This window comes from Cloeon dipterum, chromosome 3, assembly GCF_949628265.1.
Source record: "Cloeon dipterum chromosome 3, ieCloDipt1.1, whole genome shotgun sequence".
Classification (NCBI taxonomy): Eukaryota; Metazoa; Arthropoda; class Insecta; order Ephemeroptera; family Baetidae; genus Cloeon; species Cloeon dipterum.
In genome coordinates this window covers 14,921,498-14,944,404 of record NC_088788.1, presented here as the reverse complement: position 1 = coordinate 14,944,404, position 22,907 = coordinate 14,921,498, and the positions used below count along the sequence as shown (strand labels likewise).

Sequence of the window (22,907 nt, the reverse complement as noted above, 5' to 3'; positions counted from 1 at the left end):
AAATTTTAATTAACAGCAATTCAATCACAGCTGTGATGAAAATCTTGAATTTGTTTAAAGCAATGTTCCATTAGCATCACAGACAGGAAATCAAATTGATCCCGTGAAAACATTTTGATAGGCCTTTAATGACGGCAGCGGTACTCACCCTTGAGCGCCCTCTGTAGCTGGAGCCACTTTCGCCATAGCCTCTTTGCGGGTACTGCGAACAGAAGGGATTCGTTAATTACGACGCTCGTGTGTGTTGGTCGCGAACAATAAAAATCGGTCGTCGCCAACGGCAGGACAAAGGAGGCGCGCGGGGCCACGTGCACGGCTGGGTAATAAGCATATTGTTTTTACTGCAGTAATATGGAAATATGCGCGGGCGCGCGACTTAAAACTGTTTTATTGCGAGCGGAGCAGCCGCTAATGCCTCTGTACTACATAAAACTAGACATTTACGGTTTCGGGTTTTAGCGGGTGTAATTTCATTCGGCCGCCGCCGCCGCCACTGCCGCGCCGCGAGTCGTGCAAACAAAGCTCAAGAGAGAAAATAAAACGCGCGCGCAGGCACCATGCTTGGTTTGTTGCGGTCGCTGCTTTTTCTATACACACACAACGCCTGGCATTTGCATAACGGGCAATAATTTAGCCGGCGCGCTCGTGCTTGTTGTGCTCGGGATTATAATCAATTATATGTGTGTGTTGTGCTGTCGGTGCTCTTTCCTCTCACTCGCCCGTCGCTCAGCGCCTGATTTATTGTTTTCTGCGATCACAGCTCGCTATTCTTGTTCCAATTAATTTTTTACACCACAATGCTAGCAAACAATGGATAAAAAACGAATTAATTTCCCTAGAGGTGAAATTTACATATTTCGTGCGAAAAAACTGTCATTAGCTGTATCGCCTCAACAGGAAATGTTTGGTTAGAGGCATAGATAGCAAAAAAACTAATATAAGCAATTTGAATTATATAATCTAAGTGGAAAATATTTCCTTCTAGCTTTTCATTCTCATTTTAAGATTTGCTATGGTTAACCAAGCGACTAACCGACTAAGAAACTTTGACTTTCTAAATGTGAGGCCAAAGAAATAATAAATATATAGGCTAGAAAGTTCAACTTTAAAAGCAAACCTTGGACATAAGATATAACGCATTTCTTAATTTTAATATAAAACAGCCAAATAGACAGGTTTTTAGTTGGTTCTAATTGATTCAAAATGCATGATCCGTGAACATTTGCAAAACGACTGGGTAGTAATAAATATAGTTTCAAAGCCCTGATCACGAATATGTTGAAATAAACCCTTGATTGCATTTAGTTGAAACTCGGCCTTTGTATCAGCTCTCGCGGATCCCAATTTGGCGTCAAAGGGATTCACACAGCAAACTCGATTCTCGAGCCGTTTCAATCTCCTCGGCGCGCTTGTAGCCAGCAAAAAGGCGCAACTATCAAAAAAGTGATCTTCCTCCTCAGCGTTTCAAATCTCAATTGGTGCTGCAAAGGAGAGAATCTGCAAGATGCCGGAACAAGGAAAAACAGTTTGCAGGGCAAGCACGCGTGCCGAATAAAAACGGCAGCGCTGATTAGACAGAAGCGCAAGCGAACGACGCGCGTCTTGGGCAGACACATCAAAGTGTTTATTCTGCCGGGCCGCCGGTGACACGAGCAGGCCTCCTTTTTGTCGCATGTGTGTGAGAGCGCTCACGTCTCTCTTTCTGCTGCCGGGCGACGAGGTGGTTAGTTGCATGAAAAAGACGACGAGGGCTCGAGGTGCCCATTAAATTTAATAGCTGTCGTTTAAAGTCTCTTATTTCTTTGTATTTGAACGCGCTCGCAGCAATTTCCTCCCCGCCTGCCGTATGTGTGCAAGAGGGTTGCCAGACGACTCGCCTACTTTTTGATAATCCTGTACTGGTAGGTCAGAAAAACATTTAAATTGATTTGAACCTAAAATTTATTTTTAGAAAAGGTTTTATTGGGAAAGACATGTTAGCCTGGCCGATCTCAAATAGCTATGACTGCTGAAAAGGGCGACTCATATCACACTGCAACATTTTGTGCAAAAAAAAAAATAGAGGAATAATTTGAAACTCAATCTAAAACTTTGCTCTCGCATAATGGTTATCCTAGAAATCTTTTAAACAATTTTTAATCAGAGATGAAACTCCACGATTCATCATATATGTGTGCATCTTACAGGATTGTACAAAGGATCATTAAAGGAGTCCGAGTTATCCTGGCAACCCTAACTTGAGCAAGACGCAAGGCAGACAGGCAGCCAGGTTTCTCCGACTCTCATTTCGCCAGGTTTTTGCATGCCTTTTTGTAACCGTCGACATAATTGTTCTGCTCTTGCTAGAAATGAAGCCTCGGAAAGCAACATCAATCAACGCTGCGCTTTCTTTTTAGCAGCCGGCGCGCGCCGCCAAATGAAATTCTATTTCGCGTGCCACCCACTCTTGAGAAATGAAAAAGGGAAGCACAAAGGCTTTTTCCAAAGCCTTTTGACGGATCAAATTTCCTCGCATCAACGTGAGCTGCTGCAAATTTTGATCTGCGTCTTGTGTAGTAGCAAGACCCCTTTTGCTCTGGCAATAATTTTGGCTAAGCGAGCACACTTGGAGCTTCTTCAGGAAAAAGAATGGGTGGCTTCATTTCATACTGCCGGAGTTCAGAGAATATCTTACTAAGACTGAGCCAGTCTTCTTTCAATTTGTTAAATTGAAACGAACGGTTGTTTTCTTCCCAGGCTGCTCTTGATTCGTAAAATTGAATTTTTATCAAATTGGGACAATAGCATAATAAAAAAACAAATGTGATGAGAAATGCTCACAAATGTTGGAAGTTTAAGAAATAAAACCGCCAATAAAAGGAAAATTGGAGCTTGTGTCACAGAGATTGCTTCCGATGTAATTCTCAGCAGAAATTGTCCAAAAAATGTGAATTAACACTTATGAATAAATCTGGTGGACGTGTTTTTCTACTAAATACATACATATAAAGGCTGAATAATATAATATACCCCTAGTTAGCCATCCTTCTGACGGAACAGAATGAGATAGAAAAATTCTCATCATTATTAGTGTAAAGCAAAAGCGTTGGAAATTCTCCGATGAAGAAAACCGTTGGTAAGCATAAATATGCCCCATTTTTTTATTTTTCCAAATATTTTCCCATCAATTTTTCGCTGTGAACGAAGACCAAGAAACATTTTCCAGGCCTCAACGGCTAGCCCAGTGTTCCTGCTGGTCGGCAACACCTTGAGGTCCGTCTGTCTGCTGCAGGGTGGACCAACTTACCAGAGACAAACGCCAGGCTCTTTCTCACGAGCAGAGCGGCCAAAATTTCGGCGGCGAGCGCGTCTCTTTTGAAGTGCCAGCTGCCCGGGGGCTCTTTCTGTCTGACACATGAGAAGAAGAAGAAGAACAAGGGGAAGAACACAGGGCAAGGTGGTGGTGCTGCTTTTACTGCCGCTGATTTATAGTCACACGCCGCTCCGGATTTGGAGCACAACACACACGCCCCGCGCGCTCGCTGTCTGCGCAAAAGGGTCCAGCTATCCATCACACACACACACACAAGCACACACACACGGCCCGGCACGAAAATCTGCGGAAGATGTGCTGCAGCTGCCTGACTAAGGCAAATTCGGCGCCGCGGGCCGAGGTGGAACGCGCGCGCCTTATCTTTACTCGGCGTACAAGACGCACAAGAGTGCACCAGCTACAAACAAAGCAATTTAACTTTGACTGGGAAACCGCCCGGCGCTTTGTCAAGTCTCGCGCTGAATCGGGATGAATGCTGGCGGCCTCTGTTTACAGCGCTCACCCATTCAGCCATTGAGACAATGGACGTCGAAATTGTGTTCTGATTCCAGTTTCGACAAACAGCCTGCCTTCTATTTACGCTGGAAACCGATTCCCGATGTGAAAGGACTTGCCCGCCCGTCTATTATTTAACGAGACGTGCCGAGCTGTTTGTCAACCACGTACGCGTGGAGAGCGCAGGCAACCGGCATGACACGAACGAGAAGCACGTTGCATAATTTATATTGAATCCTCCCGCGGGTTCCAATCCCAATCACTGTCTCTTGCACTGCTGTTCCATTAAGAGCACTCCAAATTTCATGACAGCAAAGCGAATAGAAGGATTTAAAAATAGTATGAAGTGCAGCTAATCAAAAGAAAAGCTAAACGATATTATTAAAATCTAACTTAATATGGGACTAACTCAGGACCAAAATTACTTATTTGTGCAACTCTTACGTTGGCATTACAAACTGTTTTTGCAGTGGCGTCTCTCAAAGGGATATGAGAATCACAATTATTTTCTAATTTACCACAGTCATATATCGTTATACCGCCAAACATCAAATAGAAGGATCAAGTGCCGTAAATAACCGCATAAAGCAAAGGCCAATATTAGCGGTACCTTGACGTCAAACCAGCCTCAATTTGTTCTAAAAGCGACAGAACATTTCCCACTGGGCAGGCCTGACGTGACACGATTCCAGCATGTTAACAACCCACTCGACTCGAATGCTTTCCTGCGAGGTTGCATTTGCGGGCAAAAATGTGAACATTAATTTTTTCCTCCGCTCGCCAGCTGCATTATTAGACGGAGAAAACAAAGGCGACGCCAACTCTCTTATTATTTCCCTTGCAGAAAACACCTCTTCCAGTGACGGCAGCAGCGGCGGCGGCAGCAGGCACTTGTTCCGAGGAACAACAATCTCATTAGAGGAGGCGGATCGACTGGGGCGAGCGGAGTAAAAACAATTGTATAAACTCGACTGCTCTCGACGACTCCGAGATAAGCTTATTTACTGTTGCTGATTCCCCCGCATTGTCCCTATTTACCGGCACGTATTCGCTGGAATCGGTTCCTTTTGGGATTTTTCCATAATGAACTCGATTTTTCTAGAACCAATCAGAGGGAATGACTTTTCAAATGCGGTGGATTTTTTTTCCTATTTATGCGGGAAATGATAAACAGAGGCTCGTCAAAGCAACAGTGCCAGGAATGTCCAATATTGTGTATTAAAAAATGGTCGATTTTAAAAGCAATCAACGCTTTCAGAGTGAAATACGACAGCGCTTTTTGTGTAAATGTGCGTTGCAATGGGGGAGAAACGCGCATGGACGGGCTTCAGCTTTATTGGCTGGAAAGTATGCATGGAATAATAAAATGTATTACATGTGTGTGTGTGTGTGTGTGTGTGTGTGTGTGTGTGTGTGTGTGTGTGTGTGTGTGTGAGCGCGGCGCGTGACACAACTGCACGATTGCCTCGGCGTTTGCGAGTGTAGTCATATTTTTCCAGCGAGCGCTTCCATCTGATGGCAGCGGCGGCGGCGTGTCAATCGGAGCTGTGTGCCGCGCCGCTTATTAAGTCGTCATCGCGAATTCATTTCCATCGCAGATTCAATTTCACACTGAATGGCTCGACTGATGCGAAATCGCGGCCATGCAAAAGGAACAACTCTTCCATCGCTGCCTGCTACACCGACCGCGTGTACCGCCCCAACCGACCGACAACCCGCCGCTGCCTTTCAGCGTCGCGAAATTGATTCTGCTCGCATCCGAGCGATCTCACAAAAAACGACCCGGCTGAATTCGACTTTGGAATCATTCGAGTTGGAAAGAGTTCTCCCCCTTATGCCTGCATCGCAGAATTTGTAGCTGGAATCGGCTTGGAGTGGAACGGGTCGTCGCGTTTTTTGTCGGAATATATATGTAGATAATCACTGATCGAGAAACTAGCTTGACCGCATGGCTTATTGATAGCAGTTTTACTTATAAGTTCGTCTCAAAAAGGTTTTATGATTTAAATTTAGGTGCTTTTCTTTGCAAGTTTTAATTTTATTTTAAATTTAGAATCTTAGTTTGCTCTGGTTTATACAAATGCCTGACACAGTTAGTCTAGATCATTAAAATCTGCTTGGATATGACTCTCGAGAAAACTAATTACTGATTTTCAGATCAAGCTTGACGATATTTCTCCTTATTTATTTTTAAAAAAACATTAATATGGATTTCATCCGTTCGCCTTTTTTCTATGTAAAAGTAAATGTCTTGAAATGGAATTGTTTAATTTTTAGTAGAAAAGACAATTTTACCACCAAAATATCGACAATTTTGAGCTTAATTCTTAAGAGGATGCACAAACGATTAATTCAGCTGTTTGTAGTTTAGGACTTTAAAGACCATTTAATGCATAATTAAGTAAGCGTCATAAGCTACATTAAGTGCCAGAAAGAAAATCAAACGGAAGGAAACCATCTTAAATTCCCAAACTGCAGGAATCTCTGTTAAGATAAGATGTTAATTTTAGTTTGAAAATTTATGCGCATTAGAAAACTTTGTTGGCATTCACCTCACGCTGGCGATAAAAGTAAACAGGCTGAAACTGGTTTCAATCTGCACCGTTTGGAAATGATAAGAACGGATGAATCTGAAGCAGTGCTCGTGCAGTACATTTAATCCTTTCATTCTCTTCGAGGACATGCCGCGTTATCTCCGTCTATTCCGAGCGCACAGACTGTATGTATGCGCGCCCTTAAAAAGAACGGCCCGCCCGGGACTCCGGCAGGCCGATTTGATTGAACCTTGGGCTGGTCCCGCATCAGCGCGGCTGCTGCGACAATCATTAAATTAAACGCGCACGCGACCCGGCATAAAAAGGTCGGAGATAGCACCTGCACCGCCGAACCTAGATTATGCGGCGGTTGGCGGCAAATGAGTGTGTTTTTGCAGTGTTTCTCGTGCGGGACATCGGCAGCTGGAGCCAGCCTTGTGTTTAGCGATGAGTACAAGATTAATTACTCGGCCACGCTGCTGACAGGCTGACTCCCTATCAATCAATCGGCGGGCGAGAAGGATAGACGCCTTGGGAGCCGGCAACCGAATGATTAATCGCGCGCGCCAAACATTTCTATCATCAACAAAGCGGGCGAATCCGACTGCTCGCCAAGATAATTGCTGTTTACCTTGCCGCGCAGACTGCAGGGAGCGACTCGAGAGGTACGTTTATGTATTATTTCGCGACGTCGATCCGACGCCGACGACAAATATTTATTCTTCCCCGCCCGCGGCTGCTCGCAACGATGGATGTTATTGTTGCCGAAGCGACGAGACTCGACAAAGAGTTGAAAGTTTGACAACTTGCCTAGCCAAGTAAAAAACGCCGCGACTCGAGGATATTATTCTGAGACTTAGCAAGCATGACAGAGTAATGAGAACTGTATCGGAATTGTCGTTTTTGTTCCCCTCTTGGATAATATTTGATCTACTCGACAACAAAGAAGATTTTGAAGAACAATCGAACCAGGCTGCCTTCACATTGACTTTTTTGCTGAGCATTTCTAAAAAGAGCAAGTAGTCACTTTCGATAAAAAAAGTTAAAAATCTTCGTAATATAAAAAAACATTGATTAAGGGCCATTAGGTTGCAACGTACATCTGACTCCTCTTTAATCTAGAAAATATTTATCGTGTCAGTCGAATGCTATAGTCTATGGTTTTGTTATTAGGCTTTGAATTACACAAAAATTGCAGTAAAAACAGGTTCCAAATAAATCCTTGATTTAATCCCAAGAATTAATTTATATATTTTATCTGTATGCGCGCAGAGAAAGCGTAGTGTAAAACGCAACGCGTATATTTCAATTCTGTTATCTATTTCTCTTTGAATGATAATATGAATTCCTTTATTACTTTTCACACAATCAAGTGGAAAGTTAATAAATTAATTCAAAAATTTCCATGTTCCTGAACATATTTTATAAAGTAATCATTCACGTGGAGAACCTTTTTAAAATTGCGTGATGTGCACGCGGAAGATTTGCTATAGTAGATTAGCCGACCAATTTTAATGTCGAACTGAAGCAATTACACAAAGTTAGCTGTGCTGATAAGCGTGCAAGATGCTGCTTTTGCCTTACCTTTCCAGCGCCAACCTCCCTGGTGGAAATTCCCATCTTCTCGTGGTGTCGCAGCTGCACCGGGTAGATGACCTGATAGTAGTGGGTCCCGATGGTTCGCACCATCTCCTGGTTTTGGCGGTACTCGCGGAGGAGCCGCTCCACCTCGTCGGTGTTGGTGCCTGCCACACGAGATAATCAAGTTAGTGCTGAAGAAGCGAAAAGATTCATGACGCTCGTTAAAGCGAGGGCATGCATGTGCAGTCAACGAGTTTGCCTTAATTGTATAATAAAATGCGGCGTCCAAACTCGCAAACTTTTCCGCGCTGCAGCGTAAGAGGCGGAGCAAGTTTCTGAGGAAAAAATTGGGGCGTTCGGCGTGCGGCGACGTCATTATCGGGGAGCCTCCTGTTTGCGTCTTGATAATATTAAATGTCAACGACGACAATTTAATTATTCTGCGTGCACGCAGGCGGAACACAACGGAGCCGTTCGTTGTTCCGCCGCCGCGTATTTACTCGCCGAGCAGCTATAGCTTTCTCTAGTCACTCGCTCAACAAGGAACTAATTAATATTGCATCCAGTGCTGCCTGCTTCTTGATTATTCGACCTCAGGAGCCTGGGCGTCGTGCTGGGCCGACGGAGGACAGATAAATAATACCGAGAATACACGCACTCCCGCTGAGGACGTATTCTGCCAGGTGAATCTGCCAGCTACAAAGGGATTTAATAATTTTAAACCGTCACACGCACGCCTCTGTGCAAATTACACATGTCAAACAGAGAACTCTACCCTCCGTGACGTGAAAATCTCCTCTACGCACATCTCCTGAGTATTATTATATCCAAAAACATTGCAGAACTTTAATAAAAAATACTCATTGGAATGGTGAAATATCTTTCTTACAGCAACTTCCAAAGGCTTTAAAATTACAAAAAAAATATATATTATTAGCTTCACTGTCCTGACGGATAAGTTAACCCAAGTTTATTTTCTACAATTACCAGGACGGTTAATTAAAAGAACTCAGCATGTTTGATTGTGAGATAGACTTGGATCTCATGCAGCGGTAGCAAAACCAACTTATGAATTATGCATGAATTGAAACGGTTGCAAGAAATTTGCAGTCCGTGCCTGCTCTGATCGAACTCACAAGTGAGCAAACAAAGCGCCGTGTCACTGACTCGGCGCTTGCAGAAACCCTTTATTAAATGCGAAATTAAAAAATATCGATTTTCGTCGGTTCGCAAGGCTTTTTCTCTTTTCTGCGCGTGCGGTGGTGCCGGCGGAATTTCTCGAGCAAGAAAAATCACCGCCTCAATAGCTGACTAGCACTTATAGTCTCGGCAAGTGTCAAAAACACGCTTTTTGTTTTGCACGATTGATGATCAGCGGCGAAAATTTTTGATTACGCGCTCCAAGAGACGTGAAACTTGTTTTCGGTCCCAACGCGCTCCAACAAAATGCCGGAGACAACAATTGATCGCTATTTAAAGTTCAAATTGCAAAATTACTACTTCTCTCAATATCTAACTGTCTGATATTCACTGAGTAAATTTCCAGCATTGATTTATTCTCATTATTGTGTCTTTTTAAAAAAGTCGGAGTCATTAATAATTTTCATTGAACTTCCGAGTGATAAAAAAGGAAACCACAACTAACTGGGGAGCTGCAAAAACGGATGAATGGAAAAGTAATCTCTTACTGAGCCCTAAAAACAAAAATGGTTGCCCTCGCAGATGTAAAAATGGCTACGTGGAATTCAGCGGCCATTTTGGATCCCCTTTGGAAGCCGTCTATTTCTGCGGATGCCTTTATCTTTCTGCGCTGTTTGGAAATCGTGGGATGAGCTAATTATTGGCGTAGGTCGCGCCCGGCTGCGCCTTTTCCTCGGTGGGCACGACCAGGCCACTCACTCAATTCATTTCACGCTCCAAGTGCGGCTTACAGTGTCGAGAGCGAGCAGGCGAGCAGGATATATCGACGTACGTACGTGCAAATATAGCCTTGGCGGAACCGGTCGCATCGGAGATGATGAAAAATGTAATGAAATATCACTCGTGAGGGCGTGTAAAGCGACCGTCGAGCCAACTTTCGAGCACCCTTGACTTAATCATCGCACGTCGTGTTGTCTTTTATTTAATATCAATTTACACGGCTGATGGAAACGTGCGGATGGACACTCACGTTCGAGCCACCACACTCGACGCACCAAGGTGTCGTTTTTCACCGTTTTTCCTTTTTTCCTACTCTCCGATTAACTTTTCCACTCACATGGATGTGTGTATTGAGTTTCACACGTATTTCCGCACGTCCCGTTAATCCGTGGAGGAAAAAAGCAAACAAATTGAACGGCAACGGCCTTTTTACGACTCCGAGCACAGTGGGTTTTGTGCTTTCGCTATTCAACCCGGGATTAAATGCGCTGGATTGTTGAGCTCACATCAACGCGGCGGACGGTTTTAACCGGTGGCTAGAATTTTCTACCATTTCAATTGTTCGAGAGTGCTTGGACAAACAGCAAATTGATGATATTTGTGATGGGGAAACGGTGTAGCTCATCATTTCATCGAGTCTGCACGCAAAATGGCAAAAATTAATTATTTTAAGTGCTGCTCTTTTGCAATTATGCAAAATAGGAAATGAAGCAAGCACGAAACACAACTCCTTATTCAAATTAAGACTAAGCATTCCGTCGGAATAAAACATTTCACATTTCCTCGCTCGTACCGCGTGCCAGTGACACCATTATGGTTGTAACAAAGACATCAAGCTGCCGACTCATCCGTCTGCAACAAGCATCACTTTTTGCACGCAGCTTATATGAGGGGGCGGGGGCGGCCGATATAATTCATTCCGCGAGGTATCATTTTCAGCGCTCTCCATGGAAATTAGATTCCATCGCGCGGCGCGTGTTGCAAACACGCGTTCGGATTAATATTAATGGCTGGTTAAACAGCCGGTCTCGCTCGCTCGTTCGTTCGTTCGCGGAGCACTTTTGCTCGCTGGCGATATATTTCACATTCCTGCTCCGTCGCTCGGGCTTAATCTGAATATTCACGCGCACATCCTGGCCTGATCCGTTGATGATATGCACTCGCAGATAAACGCTCCGGCAGCTCCGAGCCGCAGGATCAACACTTTTCATTACACACGCTGACACATTTTGCTACTCCGTACCTCCGCCGTATTATTTATTCCTTCCTCGGTGGCTGCTTTTGACGGCATCATCATTTTGCAATCCGCCAATCTCCCTCTTTCTCTTACGTCGTCATCAACGAATATATGTGTGTGGCTCGCCCGCCCTTTCTATTTATCTCCTCGGCGAGGAGCTTTTAGCCAGGCGCGCGATCATATCACGGCTTCAAACACACAGCGGCGGCTTCTCTGCAAGCTTTTGCCAAAATGATGCTCTGGGGAGTGTCGCTTACGTAATTTTCAAGTTACGTGACACACCAGAAGTATCGCGTTTCTTGCATAGTTATGAAATTTGAGCACTCCCGTAAAGTTTTTGGGTATAATATCAGTCACCAAAATGCTTGAAATGACAAGGTATACTAAATTTGGACTCAAACGTCCCATTCGGCTTTATTGACAAAGTAAAATCAAATTCAGTAAATCTGAAATTTATATCTAGAAGGATTAAAACTTCTTGTAAAATAAATCTGTTTGACCCTGATTGACTCTGGAAATAGTAAAAGAGGAAGCACACATTAAAGCCATCAAGTTGTCTATTGAAAATGATCAATCAATCAGATCCGGGTTGGAAGGGAAAAGCAACAGCACTGCCAGCTGCGTTTGTCACTGCGCGTTGGGACATCTAGCAGTCGCTTGCGTGCGAGGCAAGAAAAGGGTGGTGTGCCGTTCAGCGGCAAATCTTAAGTAGAAATGCCGAAAGCAGACCAGGATTTGGGCATTTTCGAGCAGTGTATGTGCCGCGCGCGCGAGGAAGAAGTAGCGCATAGTGTGTTCCATTTTGTCGCACAGTTGCCGACAACAAAGCGGCCCACACAATGGCCCCATTGTGCCGGCTGTGCTGCTCTCTGCCCACACGCGTCTCTCTCTCTCTCTCTCTCTCTCTCGCTCTCTCTTACGCACGTCTCGTGTGTTCCTTGTTGTCTCTCTGCTCTATATGTAGCAGTGAGCTATTAGATAATGCAGCGAACAAGAGAAATTCGTGTCTCTCGGCGGCATCGTTTGTCTTGGCGGTGTTGATGCCTTGACAATTCTCCCGTTCACCCAGCCGCCTGCCAGCGTCTCTTTAAGGCAGCCGGCCGCGAAACAAATGACACTCGGAATAAAATAAGGAGCACGCAGCCGGTTGACAGATGTTCTAATGCAACCCATTCATCCTCTCCTCCATCATTCGTTCTGCTGAATCGCACTTAAAAACGAAATCGACCGGCAGTTAGTGAGCTTTCCCTGAAAGGATGCAAAAACGAAATGCTTCTTGGAAGAGCCTCTTTCTCAAAGTCGTTATATGTGCCTTGTGGCAATTATCTTTTATCGAGACTGACCAACTGTTTTTATAACTTTTGTTACAATAGTGTCCTGACGAGACATAGGGACAAAGCTGCATCAGGAAAGAAAAAGTAAATTTGATTTTATAGATCATGCCATAATGCACTCCAACTACTGCTTCAATGATATTCTTAAATTTATTATGTTTAAGCAAAAATAATTGCTCAAATTTTAAATCCGCTCTAATGGGCCAAACAACTATTTTCTCTGACCCGATCAGCTTCTTGGTCTCTCGCTTAAATTGAAAGTGCACTGCTTGCCGCTAATACGTCATCAATAACTCCGACCTAATTCACAAGACTTCCGCACACGTCTGATGGAAGCGGAAATGAGAGCGGCATTCATTCATTCATTAGAGATCGTGCCTGCGAGCACATCACCGCGGCAGCACCGGCGGCGAATTCGTGCTTTGCTGATGCTATCTATTGACGGCTGCGTCAGCGAAAAGCGGTGGCTCACGTCAATTTGTGTATGCATCAGGAAAATGAATGCATTTTCCGCACACCGAACCGTGTGCAACTGCTGACGCAGGCCCGAATAGTGACGCGCCGGTGATTGATTGGAAAGTGATTTGGGCACGGGCACTCGCTGGCAAGCTGGAAAGCAGCCAAGAGGTCCATCTACGTCAATTGCCGTGATTTGCTCTTCAGCAGATGCAAAAGCAACCTTATTGGTTGAGGAAACCTGGGAAATACAACATATTTCGAAACGAGACACAGAGAGCGATCAATAACGAACACATTGCGACGCGTGGATTCGCTTATTGTCAAAGGATTTCTAGGCAATTTTGCCACAAAAGTTTTAAACCTGTGTTACGTGAATGAAAATTGACGAAAATAACTTAACAGTTGTTATAATCTCAAAATATTTCAAAGAAAAACATGGATCATCCAAACAGATTTAATATCAATTTATTTATGAAATATAAGCCTCTTGCAAAAAAATAAACAGTTGCGGCCTCCGTACATTGAGCTTGAGCACTGCGGATAAGCCTTTATTCTATAGTTTAATTTTGTTTCCAAAATTGAATATCCTCGTTTTAAAAAACGTTAAAAAATCACAGCGTTGTTCCTCGAATTTTTCATTTTCCGGCCAGTTGCTGGAAACGAAATTGTGCTTCAAAAAATAAAAAATCTGCGCGGCGCTCGCAAATTCAGCAGACAAGCAGCCTCTGCTCCTAATACCCTGCGGCGTGAAAATTAATTATCGAGTGCAAAAATGTTGCTGCCGCGTGACATTTTTTCCTGCGCTAAGCGGATCTCACATACGAACGTGGCTCGGCAGTAAAAAAGTTTGATTAATTTTGAATCCTGCAGGGGTTTTATTATTTAAATGTGCCCGTAATTATCTGTCGGCCGATGCCGGTCACGCGCCGCCGGCTCTCTGTACCATTTTCACAGAGCATGTGAGCTGGAGAACGTGATTTTTAATATTAGTGGGGCACGAAGTAATTTGCCCACGCCGTGTGTGTGACGCTCCCACGCAGCTGAGTCACCCCATTCGAGGGGGGGGGGGGGGGGAGATAGATGAGAAATCATTGATTTTGACGCAAGCCTTGCATAGCGAGCGCATTAATCATAGGTCAGAGGGCGTTGGCGAAGCTTGGAAAAGACTTATCTGATATAAAATTAGTAAAATTACGAATTACATTAAATATGTACTGTGTTTGGCATAAGAATAATTTTTCTTTGATTATTGGCCCTTCCAAATGAACTATATCAATATTTTTATCAAGACTTGCGATTAAAACAAGTTTGACATAAAAAAATAAATTAAAATACATTTTTTTCATCATCTAACAATAATATTTCTTGTGCTTTTAAATTCAAAATGAACAAATAAAGTAAATGATATGGGTCTGATGAACAAACGTGGTTGAAACGTGCAAACGATCGGAGTGCGATTACTTTTTTATTCGTGTTGGCGATGGAAAGTTCACCGTGCTGCTGCAAAGGGGAACCAGAATTTTTGCAGGCACAGCGACGTGCTTTTTTCGCTCACAGGAGAGTAATAAAGCACACTTGTTACGTCAGGCGCCTCGTTATTATTAGACAGACTCGCCCTATTGATTATTATTAGCGCCTCAAGTGAGTTCGCGGGCAAATATTTGCCCGACCTCTTTCGAATGGCGGCTGCGAACGCTCTTAATTGCGCTCTAATTACACAAGACTCATCGCTGAAGGTGATTTCTTGCCCCAAGCGCTGCCAGTCGCGTTGATAAATGAAAAAAGCAGCAGATGACTACGCTTGCTTTCAGCTGGAACGTGTATTTTGCACATTCTCAGGCTTTAAGCCAGGATTACAAGAGAGAAGGTTCCTCACAAATTATGTTTTAGCAACATTTAATTTTTCTTTACATAATGTTTTATGGACATACTATATTTAATTAATGATTAGAACTCACATCGAATTACAAAAAAAATCCGATGTCTATGGGATGCAGATCTTCTGCGGTGCGGAAAAGCTCGAGAATTCCTTAACCGCGTCGACAACAAACACTCGGATTGTTATTCATTGGCGCGCTTTGTCTCTTTCGCAGAGTTGTGCAGCAACGAGTCCTAGATACATTTGCACAACAAGCCGTTGGTTTGTTTTTGCGTGGTTTTTCGATTCACTGCATTCGTCTGCGTCGGTTCGTCCGTTTGCTTCTTGACGCACATTTACAATTTAAATCGGCGCGCGTACAACACACACCGAGCACTTGCTCCGACGGCCCCTTTCCATGCATCAGCATAAATTTGTACAGACGAGCCCAGCACCGCCGCCGCCGCCGCTAGCAGCAGCAGCGGCAGCGCCTGCCGCCTGGGCTTTGATTGCGTAGGCAAGTTGCGAGGTGGAGCGGACGTGCGGGTGGCCTAACATGAGCCGCGACACAACCCACGCTGCTAAAAGGCTTCCTCCGCCGCCGCCGCCGCCGGGCAAACTTATTTGTACGCGTGTAAGACAGTTCCATGACTCCTTAGCCATTTGAGATATGAGTTTGGAAACGGTACTTTGACTGCATGCAACGAGGCATGAAATGATGTTCCAGCAATGAAAAAACAACTCACCACTCGTGGACGGTGTCTCCTCATTCCAATACGAATCATCCAGCGTGTAGTCCGTCTCTGCAACAAACAGTGAAATGCGGCGATCAGACCACGTGGAAAATTCAGCGGAAATCGGAGCCGTCGCGATTATTTCGCGTCAATAATTGGCAATATCCCGGCAGCGACGTTATCTCGCTTTAATTGGCGAGCGCCACAGTCATAACAATAATAACAATATCATCGCGCCGTGAGGCAGTTCCGGTGGTTCTCATCCGGGGCGCTTGCTTATCTTTACGACGGCCTGTTAATTTACCGCCTCGACTAGGCAAATTAACTAAAACAATAAACGGCTCCGGGCGCAGAAATGAGAACAAGCACACACACACACACACACACTCGTTCGTTCCTGCGGGGCACATGGGGGGCGCGAATCGATTGTGTGCAGAGAGAGAAACTTGGCATCCATTTATAACCTCTGAATATTGCATTCAGTGTAAATTGAAGCTTATTTGGCGGAGATTAAGCTGTCCGTAAATTGACAGGTTACACACGAGACTAATGAGATTTTACGAGTATTTGGCCTTTGTATGTTTGCCCAAATTGAATTGAAGTGTATTTGGAGTGGAAAATTACAGCTGAGCTGATGGAAAGTGCTAGGTAGCAAATGTCAATCGAACAGATCTGAATTCAGCGAAAAATACAAAATTAAGCTCAACGTGAAAGGCCAAATTGAAATGGGATCAATACTTCTGAATGCAGGAAAAACTTTGTTGCTATTGCATGGACGCTAATTAATTCTAATTTTCTTAGCTTGGTCACCTCTTTTGATTATTGCACTATTGAAGCAACCAAATCCAAATTAAGCTTACACAAAACATCAATGCAAATAATTTTCAATTTGTTCTGATTTATCAATTTTCAAAAAGGCTGTTGCTTCACATTTTTCTGAGAACAAAAGTAAACCGTTTTTAAATCGAGACCAGTATGCATTGTTTATTTTCTTCCCTTTTCAAAGATCAAACGAAAATTTACGCCTTAGAAGGTTTATCTGGATATTCACCGCGATTTACGTCTCGTCGGCTTAAAAATTAATTCCGCCGAACCGAACAGAGCGCGTTCGTCGAATGGAAACCCCGCTGCGCGCGCGTTTTAATGGCCGCAGATTCAATCAGTGCGTGTGTCTTGGCGAGTAATCTGGGGCTCGGCTGCATTTTCCCATTTATCCGGCGCGGTCGTCGTGCTGCCGATGCAAATGACCCCGGGACATGCCCCGGCTGCGGTCGGGATCAGAAACGGGGCGCCAAGCGCTCGGCCTCGGGCTTTACAAAAAGGAGGAGAGGACTAAATGCTCTAGCCGATCAACCCAACGCCGGGCACATGAAAATACGAAAAGCACCGTCGACTCGGCATTTCTCTGCTTTTTGCCAATCGAATTCCTTTCATCGGGATTTCTTTGCACTCGGTTCTACTACAACCAGAAAAAGGGGGGATTATTTTCCAGGGGATGGCATTTTGGAACTCCGCTGCAGTCCTAGCATTTTTCTTTTAACTGTGTTGCTTCTTTCTTCATTGGCCGGGAAATTGGATAGAAAATGGAATTCCGTGTAATGGAATTTCATTATCGGAGTAGATAGAGATTTGTTATGTAAATAGAATGCCAGCAAAGGGGGGTCAAACAGCATTGTTTTGCTTTTAATATAGAAAATCTAATTTCCAACTTTAATTTATTTTGCCTCGAGTCCGTAGTGTCAGCATCATTCTCGGTAAATAAAAAGGAATGAAGAGAGCACCACTGCACGTTGTCCACATTATGTATTCTCCCTTTGTCTGAAAAAGAACATTTTCGAGGTCGGAATTTCTTTTCACAGGGTGCTGTATCACAGCAGCGTGTGACAGAATGATGGGGGTTGATTTCGGCACGTGTGCGGAAATGAGCAGGGTATCGGAAATCATTACACCCTGATGATATGGAAACCAATAAATCGAGCCTTCATCTCAGCCTGCTGCTCCTGCCCCTTTGTGCGGGTGCTAGAGCAAGGCCTCTTTCGCGATTTTCCAAGCCAAGCAGGCAGAAAAGTTTTGATGAAAATGTATTAATATCTCAGCAGCCTAGAAAAAGTAATTACGCGTCAAGTCCACCGATCGGTGCGTATTCTTCTCTTTGTGCGCCTGAGATGCATCTTGGCTTGAAATTGTTTTGCATATCAAATCAGTTTCAGCACGCTTTTTCGACGAAAACGCAATTTATTGAGTCGATTCAATCGCTCCCTTCTTCATCCTGCTCAGCTATTTAGTTTCAACTCGGGAGATAGAAATAATCATCCCTCAAAACGATGCAACGCAGCTGAAATCGCTTCTCTGCCGTCACTGAGATACACACGCAAGATTGTCTCTTTATTTGAACCATTTCCCGCATTTTTTATTTTTTGCTGAAATCTCCAATTATTTTCCCCATTATATCGTGATTTGTGATAATCTGATTGATGCATTGGAAAGTAGTCTGGCTTAATTTTAATTGAAGTGGATCGATGGCAAATAACAGGAATAAAAAATCAGCGTCAGAGTTTCAATACGCACAAAGCAGGTCAAATCCGCTTTAGCAATGAGGAGCATGCAGTGTGCTCTGTTGAAATACGTCGGCGACATAGTCGAGGTTTGCCATATTATTTTCTCAGTCGAATAATAGTGAAAATTGTCTCTTTGAATGGTCACAAATTGAACGGCTGCTCGCTCGCTACGCGATTATTAGGGTTGAAAGCGAATCAAAATGTTTTGGCCGCAGAGAGCAGCTTTTCTTCTCCATTTCTTTGTGCTCCACATTAATGGCTCGTGCGCCGTAAATAAACACAGAATCTCGACGCGCGGCACTCGACCCCGCTTATCTCTGCGCGTGCAGAGTCAGAAAGGCAGAAATGTTTTTCAGGTGGAGAGCCAAAAAAATAATGGCAAACACACAAGTGAAAGATTATGATTTATCATCAGAAGCGAAGGGTGCTCACTAGCCATTCACCATGCGAGACGACCCTTCGAATCGGCTGTGGACGCAAGATATTCTCCTTTTTTCCTCGCTCGCTCTCTTCGGACGCTTTTTGCGCCGAAATATCGATGTATGATTGATTCCCGACGCAATAAATATCACTCGAGCATTTAGAGTGGTTCGCCGCAACCTACGGCGAGCTCGACAATTTATCATCGACTTGGTCGAGCCCCGGCTGAAGGCTGAAGAAGGACGCCGACGGTTTGCCTTTTTTGGCAACTGATTTGCGTAATAAGCGGCCTCGCATGCCACCTTGCGAAACATTATTTGTCAACGTGACCACGACGGCTGGTGGATAGGACGTTTTATCCAGCCATTGAAATTTCCCTTGTCATTCCAAAATATGTGAATAATCATCCTGAAATTTTTCCTAGGGTTGAGAAATTATGAAAAAAGGAAAAAAGTGGTTTCTAACAGAATCAGCAATTGCAAAATCAAATTTGAATAATATTTTTTGTGATTCATGTAGAGAAGAAATCCCCTGAATAGGGGAGAAAGGATCAAAATATCTTTGATCATTTCATTCAAATAAAAAGATTCAATGGTTTCCCATATCAAAGCTTTTTTACTGCTGAGAACATTGCCAAAATCTTCCAATCAAGGAGGAATCTTAATTAAAAAAAATTTTGTCGCACGAAAAGCCGATCAAGCGGTTTAATTGCTATGCTACTGTTAATGTTAGTGTTAAGTTAGCATGCGAATTTTGATGATCAACTCGAAAAACAAGAGTGAACCCTGCGCTAACAAGCAGGCCGGAGTCGATAATTACGCCGCAGATTTGAGCAAAGTTGCAAATTGAGTTCTCAAGAGCGGCGACGCCGAGCAAACGTTTTGCAACTCGACTAATTTGCAATGCTGTGTGTGGAGCTGGAGCAAGCAAGAGAGTGTGTTGGGCGCGCGCGAGCAGTTTGTGCGTGCTGCGGTTTAGAGCATAATTACGAGGCTCCTTAAGAGCACGCCGCGCGCGCGATTGGGGCTTGCGCCGCGACGGAATTACTTGTCGCGGTTGCGCCTCCAACGCACTTTTACGACGACAAAGAGCAGCGTGCGAGACACCCTCTAAAACATCTCGTTAACTGTGTTTCTCGTGCGAGCCGGGCAAACTGAGCCGCAGCTGATTCGTGGAAAGAGTCGCGAGATTGATTTCAATGGCCCCGGGCTGCTGATGGCGCGGGTTGAGTTGAGTTTCGGCAAGCAATTTGCACCGAGAGCACGAATTCCACTGCTGGGGGTGCTTTTCACGTAATTTCGTTTGCACTTGCTTGCTCGCGAGCGCAAAAATGCGAAATTCGCCGAGAAAAGTAATTTCGGATTCTGATGGTGACACGAAACAGGCTGACACAGCGTTTGCGTCGGGTGTGATAGGTTTTATATTTCATCTTTATTGATATTGCGTGTCTAACAAAGCTACAACAGGCTTACGAACATAGATTTTCATCGAAACCCCTCCCCAAGGCACTGATGAAATAATAATAAATTGGAAAAATAAGCTCCGTGCCGAGGATGCTTAAGGAATTTTAGTCCCGAATTTGTAAAACAGCTGTAACAATTATTATTAACTTTTTTGTGTGCCTCCAATTAACATTTAAGCACCAAATGAGCACATCTCACGCAGTTTTAAGACTTAACATTCTCACTGAAAACTGTATTAAAATGTAAAAATCATAATAATTACTATTAAGGCCGGATAGCGTTAAAACGAGCAAAATTGGTCTACATATTTTCAGTTTATCGAGATAATTAATTGTAATTTCATTTTTTTCCGATGATTTATGAATGAATCAAAAAGTTGTTATTCAAACCTGTTTCATTCTAGGATATGTTATGGTAGGATTATATATTATTCTAGGATACGTTAAAATTTTACTTTGGGCGTTCTAAGCTTTTCTATGCGATATGCATGAAATTTAGAACTCAAATCACTATTTCCACTTTGTTTAACTGTTGAAGTCAGAGAAAGGCCGGTTTCGACCAACAAATTTTGATGATTTCAAGGAAAAAAATTTTAAGTATAATATTGTTTGATCCTGTTTAGCCATGAATTCAGATGACGATGATGGACTTGGGAAATTATTTAGACCTGAAAAATTCCCAATGAGTTTCAAGTCTGTTTTAATCGAAATTCGTCATTGAATTCCCTCCAACGTTGACCATTTGGCTTTTTTTTAGAAGGAAACCAAGAAAATGAGTAACAATTTCCCATGACAATTTTATTTTATTGTGCCAAACAATTGCTAGAGTATAAAAGGGGAAAATGGGTCTTAAACCTTCTAGAGTACAAAACCATAAAAAGTTAGTCACATTTTTTATAAGAAAAAACTCTACAATTCCCAACCCTAACATTACCAGCAGCGCTAAATTGTAATTTTGAATCTATTTTTTGACGAGTAAAAGCGAACTTATCCCCAGCTCTGTTAGGCAACACGGAAACTTTCAGCGCCTGTCACGCAGGCAATGTGTAATATCTGCTCCGATAGATATGGCATTGACAAAATTCGCAGTCACCCGGAACTGCTGTGCTCGTGCCAGCTGGGAGAGCAATGCAAATTGGGACTTTGACAAATTGGAGCAATTCGCACGCATTTATTTCACGGACCAGCAACTGATGAATTTCACGTGTCAACCGTTTTTGTACACAAGACAGCACGGACACCCGCTCACCTGGAAGCGCGGCGGAATTCCCACGAAACAATCTGCTGAGGTACGGCTAGAGCATAAATTAGCTTGGCGGCGTCGCGAATCCGCTCGCGGATTATATTTAATGTTGCGTGGCAATCTCGAGGGCTGTTTAATTATAACGGGATCAGTGGCGCAGAAAACTGCGAGCGCGAGTGAGCAGAGCAGCGGCGGCGGCGGGGTTGCCAAGCGAAAAAGGGAAAGCGAGCAGAACGCCTAATTATTATTGATTCGAATGGAACATGAACGTATAGCTGCCGGGATCACATTGTGTGTGTAACGAAATTTGCAACTTTGAAACGCGCTTCCACATGCATGAGCGGCTGCCTGCTGGATGAGTGGCGTACATAGGGATCTTTTGAAATTGCATAATCGACAGGCGCGAGGCGCAGACTGGAAGCAGGGTGCTGGGTACCGGGTAACGCCCCGTTCAAACAATACGCACGGCGCCACCCGACATGATCAATTAGCAGAAAGAGTTCTGCCTCGGTGTACGCATACGAAAGGAACGACGAGCTACGCCACCGGAATTAGCAACTAGGCGTTTCCATTGCGTCTTTAAGGTATTTAAATCTGTGCGACGAGCTACTCGTTAGCGGAAGGAGATTTCAGTTGAATCACGACTGAAACAAAAGATCACTTCTCCTTCTCAAATCAAATATTTGTTTGATGGGTCAAACAATACAATACAATAGTTAAAAAAAGTTTTCCACAATATTCACACAGAACAAAAAAGACAAAAACACACCAACCCCAAAAGTCGTCAAATTGAGCAATATACAATAAAAAATATGTTTTTTTGTAAGAACGGGATATTTTTAATACGTTAAAGTCCCAGTCAATCTAATTGGAGTTCAAATATGTAATGTTTTAAAATTTGATTGTACCCCAATATTCAGGATTTTCAAATTACGAAACTACATTTACTTTGCCTGGGTACACGCTTAAGCTCGTTTTAAATTTCCAATATAATTGGCTACAAAGTTTTCATGCTAATCAAGAGGCGACCATAAACTCACCTTTCTGAATATTGTGATATTTATTTCGATAGTACGAATTTTTTTGCTCTGCCTCATATCGTCAATTGCACATTTTACCTGTAGAAAAATTGTACTTTTTAATCCCACGAAATGATTCAATCAACCACTTCATATAGCGAACAATTAATTGTTCACTGTTGTTCTGTAAAGGTTTTTTTAAATGCAAACGCCACAGCTTTGCAGCAATCCCCAATTTATTGATACTTCAATATGGCAACAACTGTGCGATTTGAGAGGGCTTCAAAGAGATAAAAAAGGTTTTAGCCCCATTAATGTTTTTCATAGATTTCTGTTGGATTAATAATTAATGAGAATCACTCGGAAAGTTCCATCAACAAAAGGGATTATTGCAACAATTTTCGAGCGAAATGGCTTCGGGGAAAAGCGTCTATACCATTTCCACAAGAAAATAGCGGATGAAAGCATAATACTTGAGCGTAAAAGTACTATCCTTATATCCGCCAACAACAATGAAACTCGCTGAACTCGCCAACATAATCGAGCTTTGTCAAAATCTTCTTTCCTTTACAGTCGGCTTCCGATGAAATTTGTAGGTGCGATGCGCGCGTTCTGTCTGGCACAAAGGACAATTAATTATCATGCATGGAGGCAGCAGGCGGCACAACAGCCATGGCCGCAGCAGCACCGTGCGTTCGGCTCACAAACCCACAGTTGCAGGGGCTCAGAAGCTAATTAAT

The 22,907-nt window shown here is 43.5% G+C and overlaps 1 protein-coding gene across 11 annotated transcripts in view; it reads right to left on the bottom strand.

Annotated features, from left to right (window-relative positions):
* The window catches only part of mmd (mind-meld), a 227,654-nt gene that overhangs the window by 57,091 nt on the left and 147,656 nt on the right, over positions 1-22,907 (bottom strand). For 10 of the 11 annotated variants that reach the window (XM_065485337.1, XM_065485341.1, XM_065485338.1 and 7 more), the window contains 3 exons: positions 15,478-15,534; positions 7,927-8,087; positions 149-202 (listed from right to left, as the gene is read on the bottom strand). In XM_065485337.1, the coding sequence (XP_065341409.1) occupies positions 149-202; positions 7,927-8,087; positions 15,478-15,534 (272 nt within the window). The remainder of the gene's footprint in view (positions 1-148; positions 203-7,926; positions 8,088-15,477; positions 15,535-22,907) is intronic. The other variant, XM_065485345.1, reaches the window with a different exon arrangement.